Source organism: Mastigoproctus giganteus, chromosome 10, assembly GCF_048544385.1.
Source record: "Mastigoproctus giganteus isolate SK-2022 chromosome 10, ASM4854438v1, whole genome shotgun sequence".
NCBI classification, from domain to species: Eukaryota; Metazoa; Arthropoda; class Arachnida; order Uropygi; family Thelyphonidae; genus Mastigoproctus; species Mastigoproctus giganteus.
In genome coordinates, this window is record NC_143584.1 from 14,319,006 (window position 1) to 14,333,880 (window position 14,875).

Here is a 14,875-nt window from a genome sequence, read left to right on the forward strand (position 1 = left end):
ATGACGATTGAAATGCAGCGATTCCATGACCATTATTGGCCTCGTGGTCCTCTGTCGATATGGGGCATGATGGTCAGTCTATTATTTTGATATTTTAGTTTTTTGGTAGTTTCTTTAACCCTTTTTTGGTGATATTTCACGTCTTTTGGATCTGGTACCTTCAAGGGCGGTACCGCTAAATTATTTATAATTGGCATTATTTAAATTTATATCGTTTTTTATTAATTGGGTTTAATGACTTAATTGACTAAATTATATAGGGGATTATCGACTACCTTTTTGTCCTATTATCTCTACTTTCCCTTCCCTGTTTGTTTATTTATATTATTTTGCGTTTCATTTCGCTCTGCATTATTGCCGTACTACTGGCTGATGATTTTATTTAAATATTATATTTATTTTAATTATCAGATATAATTAGGCATCATGTGGAGGATGTGCATTTGCTGCCTCTAATGATAGCTACATAGCCATATTTATTTATTTTTATTACTTTTACCTAACTTTTACCTCACATAATATAAATTAGTGGTAGTAGTGGGTTGATATGCTAAATAAGCAGCACCTGTGCCGCCATCTATTCTTTTCCTTTCTATTATATAAGCTGGTTAAGCTTGCATTATGTCAGTGGTGTGGCTCTGATCAAGAGTGCTGTCTGTTCTATAGATTATTTTTCGCTGCATAAGGACCACCGCCATGCAAATCCTCTGCATTGGTTGATCTATCGGAGAATGGAGGGGTGGTTTGGTTCTTCGATATTTCTGCCTTTGCGATGATTTGTATGACGATTGAAATGCAGCGATTCCATGACCATTATTGGCCTCGTGGTCCTCTGTCGATATGGGGCATGATGGTCAGTCTATTATTTTGATATTTTAGTTTTTTGGTAGTTTCTTTAACCCTTTTTTGGTGATATTTCACGTCTTTTGGATCTGGTACCTTCAAGGGCGGTACCGCTAAATTATTTATAATTGGCATTATTTAAATTTATATCGTTTTTTATTAATTGGGTTTAATGACTTAATTGACTAAATTATATAGGGGATTATCGACTACCTTTTTGTCCTATTATCTCTACTTTCCCTTCCCTGTTTGTTTATTTATATTATTTTGCGTTTCATTTCGCTCTGCATTATTGCCGTACTACTGGCTGATGATTTTATTTAAATATTATATTTATTTTAATTATCAGATATAATTAGGCATCATGTGGAGGATGTGCATTTGCTGCCTCTAATGATAGCTACATAGCCATATTTATTTATTTTTATTACTTTTACCTAACTTTTACCTCACATAATATAAATTAGTGGTAGTAGTGGGTTGATATGCTAAATAAGCAGCACCTGTGCCGCCATCTATTCTTTTCCTTTCTATTATATAAGCTGGTTAAGCTTGCATTATGTCAGTGGTGTGGCTCTGATCAAGAGTGCTGTCTGTTCTATAGATTATTTTTCGCTGCATAAGGACCACCGCCATGCAAATCCTCTGCATTGGTTGATCTATCGGAGAATGGAGGGGTGGTTTGGTTCTTCGATATTTCTGCCTTTGCGATGATTTGTATGACGATTGAAATGCAGCGATTCCATGACCATTATTGGCCTCGTGGTCCTCTGTCGATATGGGGCATGATGGTCAGTCTATTATTTTGATATTTTAGTTTTTTGGTAGTTTCTTTAACCCTTTTTTGGTGATATTTCACGTCTTTTGGATCTGGTACCTTCAAGGGCGGTACCGCTAAATTATTTATAATTGGCATTATTTAAATTTATATCGTTTTTTATTAATTGGGTTTAATGACTTAATTGACTAAATTATATAGGGGATTATCGACTACCTTTTTGTCCTATTATCTCTACTTTCCCTTCCCTGTTTGTTTATTTATATTATTTTGCGTTTCATTTCGCTCTGCATTATTGCCGTACTACTGGCTGATGATTTTATTTAAATATTATATTTATTTTAATTATCAGATATAATTAGGCATCATGTGGAGGATGTGCATTTGCTGCCTCTAATGATAGCTACATAGCCATATTTATTTATTTTTATTACTTTTACCTAACTTTTACCTCACATAATATATATATATATATTGAATCTTTGAAAGCAGATGTATATGTCAAAATGTGTACTTTTTTCATAGTTATGAAACTCACTTTAATCAGATGAATGGCATTTAACTATAGTAAAACTCATTTAGATATCCTTAAAATTGCGCTTTCAAATTTAAGGTATATTTTGAACAATGCAATTGTTAAAAGACATCTGAACACAGTTTATAACATTACTTTTCTGATTTTCTACTTGTATTAACATTTTCATTATTTATAAACATTTCTGAAAGTAAATACCAATTAATTATTTTAAAATGATAAAAAGAATTTGTAATTATAACATAATGTATCCTTTAATAAAATGAAAGAAATTGGTCTGAAGTTATTTGTAAATGGTCTATTCATATAACTTTATAATTAATGTTTCAGAGGGGATGATTTACTGGAGTCCAGAAAAAATCAGTCCTCCAGAAATAGTATATCAGAACCAAAGACCATTTCTTCAGCCAAGGGTACCTCAAAAATATGATTCTGTTGCAGTGGAAGCCACAGCTTATTCTCTTTTAATATATCTTAGGTATGGAGGCTTAATTCAGGATCAGATTGTTAGATGGCTTAATTCAATGAGGATGCATAATTCTGCATTTTTAACTTCTCAGGTAAGCAACTACTGGTTTATATGTAATGATTTTTTTTTTTTTTTTTTTTGTATCTTTTCAGTCAGATATCCTTCAGGGCCAAATGAATTGCCACTTGCTATCTGTTTGAAAAGGTTGAGTTCAGATGCTTTCAAAGACGAGAAACTTATTGAAAAGGCTTTTGACATTTTATATGCTAGGGAATTTTGAATATTCAGTCTTGTTTTGAAAAGACTAATGCTTTTTAAAGTGCAGACTGTTGCCTCTTCCTACCAGGATTTTCAATGGGATTTTTCACCTTACAACAAGCAAAATCAATTTTAGAACACATCATTTTACAGTTAAAAATAGAATTAAATAAAATTTCTTACCAATCCTTTTTTCACTTATCTTTCATCAACACGAAAATTCATGTCTTTACACTCCATAAACAAATTTGTAGCAACAGCAGCAGAAAACTTTTGGATTGAATTAGATTGGATTTTTATATTGTATCATGAGGCATTTTTTTAAAATGCTTCATGATATGATACGTGTCCAACCATTATATCAATAAATTGTGGATGTGAGAGCCGGAACTAGGCAATCCTTCGCCTGAGGTAAGTACGCCCCCATTATATGCAGTTAGTCAATCTTTCAGTAGTGTAGCTAGGGTCATCGACGCCAGGGGGCAAAATGCCTTCTTGGCACCCCTGATTGTGATAGATAATTCCTTCAGTTTGCACCCCTGAAGCTCGCCGTCTGGGGGAAGTTCCCCCTCTGCAATCTGTATGAATTTATAAAAATTATTATTGCAGTGGTCTATGATTTGCATATTAATAAAATGATTTAAATAATATAATGAACATAACAAAAAAAAAATATCAAAGAAAAAGAAACTTACAAATATTCGTTTATATCTACAGAGAATTTAATTCTATATAAACTACAAAGAAAGTAGAAAACCAGATAGTTTATGTTTATGTATCTAGTGTAAAATCATAGAAACAAAATATTGCAAAATATAGTACTTTTAACATTATAACATAAACTAAAAATATGCAATAAAGGTGTATTAAATATTTTGATAGAATTTTTCTCGCTTTCACAAGAAACTGTTACAGGCTGCTACTGTTACAGGCTGGGTAAGAAAAATTCATAGTGCTATTTCTATATTTAGATAACATTCTATTAGACAATACTCATGAGCGAATTGGAGAAGTTGTAAAGGAGTTACAGATTTTATATCCTGATAAACATTATTTTTCAAATATCTGTTGAAATATCAAGAGATATTTGAAAAATTGTTTGTCCTCCAATGGTTAGCACTGGAGGACAAACCAAAAAGCTCAGAGGTGTGACGTCACAAAAGGGGCCATACTTTATATATAAGTTTATAATTGGAGTTTCTCTGTTATTTTCGAAATTTGTAAAACACTATTCCTCCCTTACTTTTTTTCTGTAAGTGATTATAAATCCTGAATTTATAATAATGTGAAAAAACATTATTATAAATTATAAAAAACATCTCACAAAAATTTCTGGAATCAAGTAGTGCATACAAAGATAATGCAGTATTTCTTTTAATAAAATTTTTATTTTAAACAAAGAACACAAGTTGACCAGAAGCTATTATCCGTGTCGGGAATATGCCTTAATCTTTTGACTGGCTATACAAAGCAGTTGACTAACATGACTTCTCGGTATGTGGGATAGGTGGCTGCATATGTTTTACATTCCACTTACATTTTGGAATGGTAATCCTTTTAACCCTTAATTTGTGCCGTCTAATTGCTTAAAATTGCCTAAAAGCCAAAGGTGGAAATAAAGCATTCAAAGTAAAGTCTCTCGTAATCCATTCATTACATGGATATTTTCTTCATTCTACAAAAACTTTTAAATGTAATTACCAAAAGGAATTCAAAAAATTTGCTGTAAAGAAGTTCGTTAAACACAGGACTGTAATTAAATCAAAAATGAAGCAATTTTAAAATATATAACTGGTCGAATGCACCCTTAAAATGATGTGCCTGGGGCTGACGCCCCTGCTCGCCGCACCCTAGTTCCGGCTCTGGTAGATATTCTAAAGCTCAGTTTCTCTGTTCTTTTTAGACTTAAGTATGATATTATTATCAATAACTCAGGTTTAATTTTTCATTCTTTCAGTAATTTTCAAAATAATGAGAATTATCATCTCATTATATGCACATAGGACATTTCTTCATTAACACTCTTCTTGAATTTAAACGAATATTAAAATAATGAAATGAATTTTACCCTCAGAGGCAAACCATTAGTGATCCAATGTACTCATGGCCTGAGAGCTTTAAACTTGTCACCAAAATACATTAGAACTCCAACGAACGACAGCAAGTGGGAGAAGACATTGTGTCTATAAATTAAAACAAATAACTTCCGAAAATCCTAAATTCTCCCGCTCATTGTCATTCGTTGGAGTTCTGATGTATTTTGGTGATGAGTTTAGCGCTCTCCAACCGTGGATTCTTGGTATGCTGGATTGCTAATGGTTTTCCTCCAAGGGTAGAATTCATTTTATTTTAATATTCGTTTAAATTCAAGGAGAGTGTTAGTAAAGAAACATCCTACGTGCATATATTGAGGTAATTCCTTTCATTATTTTGAAAATTGATTAATAACGTAGAACATACTAAGCCTTTTTTGCACTCTCATTTACTAACTATATCTAATCCTTCAGTGAATAAAATTAATAAATAAATAAAAAGTATATATCAGTACATTATATTTTGGGTTAATGGTAAATCAGGATAACGCATTATCACAACAGGGTTTTCCTGAAACAGTGATGCAACAAGAACAAAATATGACAAGATAAGGGACAGCAGTACAGAGATGAGCAAGTTGTACTGGAATAAACTGTAATTCCCCCCCCCCCACTATAACAAAGTTAACCTTTCTTTCATATGCAAGTACCAAATACCCAGTTTTCAAGATGTCACAGCCTGGTATAAAATTTTGTGAAATTAATGATCATTAATGATTCATAAACATTGGAAAGGGAAAAACTTAGGACAGCATGCTATTAATGTAATAAATAGAATGTTTTTGATTATTTTGTTCATAGTCCAAACAACTTCATCTTAAAAAATGATTTTTTTCTGAAAAAAAAACCTTATGATTTCCAGAAAAAATTCTGATTTTTATTCTGGTAATATGTTTAATGAGAAATTTATTTTTCTTTTTGTTAATTAAATTTGTCAGTAGCTACTAGTTTTTGTATTAGTGACTTTCAAATAATATTTTCCAGATTAACCTCTGTCAATGAGTTTTTGATTTTCCAATTAACTTCTGTCAATCACTTTCCTTAGCAAGGGTGTGCTGCCAATTTGCTCAGCTAAGGGTCACCCTAGTTAAAATAGTCTGTTAAATTTTATCAAACTGATATTTTTTAACAAAGGGCTCTGATAATCACCCAAAATTTAACAAGGGGTTTATCGAGCCTCCCCCCATGCATGTGACTGTACAGTCCTGCAGACAAAATTAAAAAGAAAAAGAAACTAACATCCAATATGATAATAACATTTTGATGTTAGAGTTAAGAGTTACATTGACCAGAAAAAAAAAGCTTCAGTGATAAGTACGTATTGTTCATGCTAAAATAGTGTTTCATATTTTAGAATTTTTACCTTCCCTAATAGATTAAAACAAGTTTAATAGTAAAAAATTTTGATTCTGATAAAACTGAATTTACTGTGAAAGGAATTGTATCTTAAAATTTGTACTCTTTTGGTTTCAGTATGTGTGCAAATTGAGCAAGCTAATATTTATTTGCATTCTTTTTTTTTTCCCCCTCAGGATACAATTGTTGCAATGCAAGCCCTAATAGAATACTCTTTTCGCACTCATGTACGTGACATAACCAACATGAAAGTAAGGGTAGAATCAAGTGCCAATGCTGGTGAACAGGAAACTATGTATATAAGTTCAGATAATGTAGCAATGAGTCAGAAAGTTACAGTAAGTAATTTCATTTTTTTAAATATATTATTTTTACTTCTGATATGGAAATAAAATAAGTTTTAAATATTTTTAGCTAATAAAAAGTTATTTTAAAATATTGTTACACTTAATTAAAGGATAGGAGCAGTTGCATTTATGCTTCATTCTAATTTTTTGAAAACCATGTAGACAGGTGCTCTCCATTTGCATCCCCTCCCCCAAGCAATCCATATTTTACTGCTACCAGTTCAATTTATTACAAATGTCCTGCTTTTAAACTTTTTATTGCCCACTTTAAGATATTATAAAAAATAAAAGGAAAACTAGACTTGGCTTCCTAAGTTAAAATAGATTTTTTTAATGCAAAACAGTAAATAAAATTAACATAGTAGGTACAGGCAACCCCCATATAACACGGTACTTCTACAACACAGTTTCACTCTAACATGATTGATAAATTGCAGAAATAAATTGCAGGGCAATCCTCGCACAGCACAATACTTATATAACACGATTAGAGAATTTCGGCAAATCTCACATATTTTTGAGCTTTTGTGTGGGGAAACCCTGCTATTATGTTGGATGTAATTTTTCAACATTTCCACTCTTATTGAATCCCTGCTGTTGACTCACTAGTTAAAAAAATTATTGAGAAATTCCTGTATTTTATTTTGTTGGGAAATCCCCGTGTTATGTTCTGTGTTATTGAACTTATGCTTGTTGAACTTGTGGAAAAATTTTAGATTTCAAAGTTTTATTACTTATAGCACACCAGGCTATCCAAAGTTATCCAAATATTGAAGTTATGTTTCTACCATCACAGTTGTACTAGGTTAATACAACTTGTTTCATTCAGCCATTAGATCAAGATTATATCCACCTTTAAAACCCATTACATCAGGAAAAATCAATGTATGGCCAGTTCATTCAGAAAATATGGTTGAACCAGCAGAAAACGGAATCAGTGCGCTAGTAGAACTTGCTACATCGGTAGGACGGGGAAGGTTTTGATGATATGACTACTGAAGCCCTCGTGGGTAGCACAATTGATAGAATCACCCTCCTCCCCACACTGGGTGGAAAGACCTGAGTTCGAATCTCGTCGATGATGGGAGGAATTTTTATGAGTCTTTTTCCAACGTGGCTGAGTTAGTAGGGCTCGGGCAAGGGAAGCTGGGTTTTTCATCCAGCAAAACAGAAAATTGACCTCAGGACACGTGCAATTTATAGACAATATATGCAGAGAAACACGGCCTTACTCGCCAATGCTCCTAAAGAAATAAAATAAGATATGATTACTGAAGATGTTCAAAAATTACTGATAGAAAAAGAGGCTGGCTGGCAAAGCAGATTTGGTGGAAATGGCATCGTAAATAAACCAAATCAGTTCAGAGAATAAAAATTCTAAACTTCCAAATTTTACACTAAAAGACATATGGGAAGGCATAAAGTTAGCCAAGCAATTAGAATCTTATTTTTTGAATGCAGATTCTTGAATGAAAGAATCCCAAAGTTCAAAAGGGAGCTTCAAAAATGCCTTAGTTCCAATGATGAAATTCAGGGTTATCAAGCAAAAGCAAACAAAACCAGATTACTGATTTTTTTAGAGAGCAGAAGATACAGGAAATCTAGAATGGTGTATTTTTGTTAACATTTTGTTAACGAAATAGTGTATTTTTGTTAGCTTTTGGAACATACCTCCTCTTTTTGTACTTTTTCTTGGTCCCGTATAAACAGTTTCATACAATACGACATTTTATAGGAACCTAACTATTGTGTTATACAAGGGTTACCTGTATACACGCTGAACTCCCCATTATGAATTTCTGGTTGCACCTTGTTCTAAAGACTAGACCTGGCCAGCCTAAATGATCCAGCATCCTGAACAAAATTTTTAAGAACAGAATTTTTTCTTTCATAAGCTTGTGCTAGCTTATACAGCATCAGCAAAAAAAAATTCCATTCATCTGTCTATCCCCCTCTAGCAGTTCATCTAGTTCTTTCATCTACCCTCTGGCTTAAGGCAAATTTATGCACAATCCGGCCTGCAACCATCCTTCCTCAATCTGAATTTGTACCCCCCCCCCATGTACGTGACATAACCCGAGCAAGAGGAAGGATTCCATTAACATTGAGCTTAGCTCTGGTGCAATGTTTCTTTACCAGATTCCTTGAACAATACTGATATATCTAATCAACTGGCCATTTAGTCTTTTTTAAAAATGCAATGGCAACAATGAATAAAAAATCTTACTTTTTAATCAAATCCTTTCAGATCCAGCCTAATGTGTGGGGACATGCTGAAATTCTAGCACAAGGAGCAGGCTTAGCTGTTCTTCAGATGGATGTCCAGTATAATGTGGACAGAGAGTTTCTTTTAATCCACCCTCCAGTGCCAGCATTTGATTTGACGGTGAAAGGACATTATCATGGAAGAAATAAATCTGAAATAAACTTTGTTAGTTGTGCAAGGTAATAGAATTTTGCACCTTACATGGTTTTGAGTTATTGTTACACATAATTTTAGAAGTCTCTCTCTTAATGTCGTATGTGCTTACAATGGATAATGGTTATTTCTTATAGTAAAAGGTTTTATTTGTTCATTAAAATTTTCTGTTTTTTTCCTTACTAGGTGGCTTCTTCAATCTGAAAGTAATACAAGTGGGACAGCAGTAATAGAGATTGCCTTGCCAACTGGTTATTTTAATTATAAGCCTGATTTAGATAACTATGTTCGTGAAGGAAGTGTGCCACATTTAAGAAGGGGAAGAGTCTATCCTGGTACAGCTGTATTCATGTTTGACTACGTAAGTACCAAACAAAGTGTAAAAATATTCATTTAGTGATTCTATATGTGTGTGTGTGTGCACGTGTGTGTGCAATGCCATTGGCACATTGTGTACTGATGGAGAGTTAAGCTAGATGCACAGCTTAACTTTTTGACTTATCTATTGAAGCATTCACCAATCACAATGCTTAATTAATAATTAAAATACTTAATAAAACCACAGCTTATTCAGGGCCGTCATGCAGCCATAGATATAAACAGTTAAAAAATAAATTGCAATAAGAAATATAACATGCTTTTACTGTGGAAATCTTTATAAAACATTTTGAATAATAAATAAATAATACCTATTAAATTAGTTTTGCCAATTTACTATACTTTTGTAATTTGAAATGTCAAATTAGCACTTATGATGCCATTATTTAAAAGCATCACTGGGGGAATTTTGTTTAACTTTGTTTAAACAACTTTGTTTAACTTTACTTCAATTTTTTTTCTTTTTTCTTTTTTTTTTTTGAGATATGTATTGCTACACTGTATACCCAAACCTGGGCATAATAAGGTGTTTTATTTCCAGTTTGTACTGTAAATGTCTTAAGAAAGTGCCTGTGAATTCATTTAAAGACTCAGTAATCTGAAATTAATTTTCCAGCTGGGTGATGAATGGTCTTGTGTTAACTTCACTGTGCAGAGGTGGTTTCCAGTAGCTAATGCCACTCGCTTTATGAAGGCAAGAGTCTATGATTATTACATGCCAGGTATGTAATTGTCTTTTATGTAGTGATGTTTTGCATTTGTGTATTTAATGAAGGATAGAAGAGTTTTTCAGAACAGCTGAAGAGTTTTTCCATTATTAATTAAAAAAAAAAAAAAACCTCCAAATCTCAAATTCATATTTCTTGAATTACTGTTTTCTTTATCTGAAGAAACACTGATTCTTGAAATGCAGATTGAAGTATAAGCAGTATTTTTTTTTACAGAATTATTTATATTAGTTTTCTGCTGTAAGTGATAATATATAATGCATATCACTGCTAAATGTTACCAGTTCTTATAATGACATAATTTTTGTCCATTAACATTGTATTACAGTATTTTGAGGTACACATGTGTTTGATCTATGATTTTGATATGTTTTATGAATTATATCAGAAATACTTCTGAAAATACAAGCTGTTTGGTTTGAAAGAACAGCTTTCTCTTGTCATTTCTGTTTTCCCAATAATTGTCATACCACACTGACTCATTAGTTATCCGTTGGATATACACCCCTTGAATGCTTCGGAGAACCTATCTACTTCTGATTTTGACTATCATTAATACCCCCTCCCCAATATAAGTTTTCAAAAGAAAAAAAAACTAACTGCCTCAATGGCATCAGAAAATATTTTTTCACCTTTTCTAGTTAAATGTATCCCATCTTTACAAATGCAGTACTTTTGCAGGCCATGTTGGGAAAAATTTCATCAACCTGGAATCAATTGACAAGGACATAAACCTTCTCAAGTCATGCCTAAGTGAAATTCTAGCCACTCTTACATAAATCTAACTTGTGCCCTTTTCTCAATATCATCTCATATCTCATAACCTGACTAATATGTAGACAATTTTTCATGTGTGGGATCTGATACCATATACATAGATCTATGTTTTTAAAATAACTTCAAACGATATGTTCATTAAGGTATGAATTGATTTAAAATTTTCTAGTAATGCTGGCATCTCTTATCAGCATTTCCAACTAATTGTAGCCAGTTCATAACAGATGGGAACACAAAAAATACCAGTTTGGGCTTACAAAAACTGAACCTGAGAATTTGTTTTATTTACGAAATTTTTTATGGATTTTTTTTTTTTTTTTTTTAAATTCTGATTTGATTTTTGATAATTATATACTCAAGCACTGGACAATAGTCAAAATAAGAACCCACCAAATATTTTAAAGCATGTTTTGTGGCAGATTCGCTGACGAAAAGGTTAATATCATCAGTACCTACATGTATAGCAATATCATCTTTTATTTTCTTTATCGATGTTAGTTTTAGATTGTACTATCCTTATTACATATATCCAATATAGTGCTATCCGATTGAGTCACCCAGAATTACAACTGCTTATAGGACTGCAAAAGAAGGCTCTATCATTCAGTTGTATTCAGTTTGAGTACATGATGAGCCTCAAACAGTCATGCACTCGGATGCATTAACTCTTTTCTTCAGGCTGATACACTCAAAGGAATCAATGCTTATGTCATTCCATTTAACCTACAGTCACTCTTACTAAGTTTAAATCTGTGACCTCTTATCTATGTTATGTTCCATTTTAGTGTAGAAAGAGAAAGAAAAAAAAATTCCAAAATTCAGTTTACTCAAACTTCTAAAAGCCTTATAATATCTCAGTCAAATCAGCTTATACAGGTGTACAGGCTTTTTGCAAATAATAAAACTGCACTTTCTCCCTGTAAGAGAACCTCTTTGTATCCCTGACTAATCTTGTGTTCTTCTTTACACCCTTTCAAGGATGTCCATGTGCATTTTAAGACACTGCTTCCAAATCTGTACACAGCAGTACAGATGTGGTCTAAGCAATGCTTTATACTAGGGATCAGACTCAATGCCTTCGAGGCCTTTCTTTGTGACCTACAAAGAAAGAGTTCAAAGAGAGAGGTAACATTTATATCAGTCAAACACCCTGTGAGGTGACTAATAAATTAAAATGTTACCTCTCTGTGAATTTTTATAAACTTAAAAATGCAAAAAGACAAAAGAATTAAGGAATAGATTTTATTATGCTAAAGGTGATATTTAGCATAATTTTGACCAAGATTTGGGCTTTTAAAAACTGAAAAAAAAAAAAAAGGGAAGAATTTATGTTAATATTAGTGGGGGAGTGCAATAAGTTGAAAAATAAATAATTAAACAGAAAAGCTTTAATCTGAATGTAGCAAGAAAAAAAAAAGCAGCTGTTGCTGATTTCCACGTGTTTATAAGAAATACTTTATTAGATGATGAAATGCACAAGGCATAATTTCTTATGGGTTTAGGTAATTAACTATATAATATCGGTGTAGATACACCATAGTTTACCCATAAATTTGAACTATGTATGTAATGTGAAAGCCATCGTTTTAATTGTATCTCATATTGTGGGTGCCTTCACAACAAGATAGCTGGTATTGCACTACTTCAAATAAATAATGCTTCTCTAGTAGAGAAGACTACTGTTATTTATTTTCAGGGGATACCACCACTCAGATGATCATTTCAAAGCTTTTTGGCTTCATCATCAGTGAGTGGGCAAGTACCCTGGTAATGCAACATGCCATCACAGTTGCAAGACAACCTCTGTAAGGCGCTTCGCAACTGTGATGGCATGTTGCATTACCAGAGTACCTGCCCACTCACTGATGATGAAGCCAAAAAGCTTTAAATGATCATCTAGGTGGTGGTATCCCCTGAAAATAAATAACAGTAGTCTTCTCTACTAGAGAAGCATTATTTATTTGAAGTAGTGCAATACCAGCTATCTTGTTGTGAAGGCTTTCACACTACATACATAGTTCAAATTTACGGGTAAACTATGGTGTATCTACACTACACTGATATTATATAGTAAATGAAATAATTGTAAAACTGATATCATGATATGAAATATGTGACAGTTATATCTATATAATAAAATGTACCCATGCACTTTTTTTTTATCTGCTAGTCATACAGCTTTAAAAAGTTCCACCTTCCAAATAGTTAATGAATCTTGCTTTTTATAAAAGGTACAATTACCTCTTTGTCCGTACTGGTAAAGGTTCCAATGAATCATTGACAAAACTTCAGAGGCTCTCCTGGTTGCCAACCTGCATTGCTGAGAGAATCACATTAAATTTAATTATAATCCCACAGGTTCTTTTGATTTTTGAGTGATGTGCACCTTTGTCAGCTTTAAGATTATTATGGTAACCATCATCATATAACAGAAATGCAATAAAAAAACACATTACAAAAAAAAAAAAAACCACAATAAATGAAATCCAGTATGGATCATGAATGCGGAATATAAAACTGAAGTGAAAAAAAGAGAGGGAGGGTTGAATTATTCATATTCTTATTGTTTTATTCTACAAATATTTGTTTTATTATTAAAAGAAATTAAAGCTTTTCAGTTTATCTTATGATATGCCTATTCCCAATTTCTAATGGTCTTTTCACTATATTTTTTTAATTGATAAGCTTTCTAATTAGTGACACTCAGTATTTTGTGATAGTTTAAATAATTTCATTTTCTTTAATACAGAGCGCTTCAAGGAAATAATTTATGAAACATTTGATCTCTTTGTTCTGAACATTTGTGAAGTATGTGGATCCTACCAGTGTCCATATTGTCCTCACTTCAGTGTTGCTGTTAGACTTACAGTACAGTGGTGCCTGCTATATGCAATAACTCTCATATATTATCTTTGCATGAGAATCAGATGATTTATTCAAAGTGTAAAGAAATATTTTACCAGTAACATCTTCTGGGTCACTATTACATCATGTGGAAGTTGCAAATAAAATCCTCATGGGATTGGACTGCAAACTGTGCAAGGTAGCTTTGCATACTGAATTGTGTGCAGTGATGTTCTAGAGAGTAAGGAATAGATTTTAACATCCATTCTAGACAACCTCTGTAAAGCTCGGAATTATACAGAGTGTCATCTGTTCCACACTAAAAGACCTGCTGATGAAAGTTGGTGTAATGTCCAAATACTGTAGATTCTTGGTGAGCATTCTGAACTTATACTGTAAATGAAAGTTGTTGAATTTTTTACATTTATTTTTCATGTTTTTGGAACCCGAATTTTATAGGAGTTTTTAAGAACTTGTTGTTATATACAAAATTAATTACTTTTTTAATAATATTCTTGTTGTTTGTTATTAGATGCATATAATATATATTGTGTACATAAATGTAAAAATAATATGACAACTGTTTGAAATAATATACCATTCCAAAAATGACATCAAAAACATTTAACCTTATTAATTATTGAGCACTTATATCGAACAAAAAAAATATTTATACTTTTGGTGATTTAGTTTATGTGGTTATCCATGTCAAAAAAAAAAAAAAAAAAAATTGCACATTTTACTTCATTTTTAATATCAGTAATTAGTACATACAAATAAATGGCACATTTATCCATTGTTGGGTTTTTTAATTAGCACCAAGGCAACTCAGACCATATATGTTCTTAGGTAATTTATCTGTCTGTGGGGAAGGGGAATATTTCACCTCTGCCTGTTAGCAGCAGCATAATTAAGTATTTGTGGTTGGCACAGCAGATGACTACTCTTCTTTAGACCATTTCAGAAAGGCCCAAGTTTGAATGCTGTTGAAACTGAAGGAAGATTTCATAGACTTTTTTCACAGTATGACTAAGTTAGTCTTCAGTCAGG

General features: G+C 32.3%; 1 protein-coding gene across 1 annotated transcript in view; it reads left to right on the forward strand.

Moving 5' to 3' along the window:
* Positions 1-14,231, forward strand: part of LOC150078773 (CD109 antigen-like) — a 240,069-nt gene extending 225,838 nt beyond the window's left edge. Inside the window, exons 28-33 of the mRNA XM_090382423.1 lie at positions 2,487-2,716; positions 6,509-6,670; positions 8,928-9,124; positions 9,285-9,459; positions 10,093-10,198; positions 13,731-14,231. Coding sequence (XP_090238549.1) covers positions 2,487-2,716; positions 6,509-6,670; positions 8,928-9,124; positions 9,285-9,459; positions 10,093-10,198; positions 13,731-13,912 — 1,052 coding nt within the window. The 3' untranslated portion in view covers positions 13,913-14,231. The remainder of the gene's footprint in view (positions 1-2,486; positions 2,717-6,508; positions 6,671-8,927; positions 9,125-9,284; positions 9,460-10,092; positions 10,199-13,730) is intronic.
* The last annotated feature ends 644 nt before the right edge of the window (positions 14,232-14,875 follow it).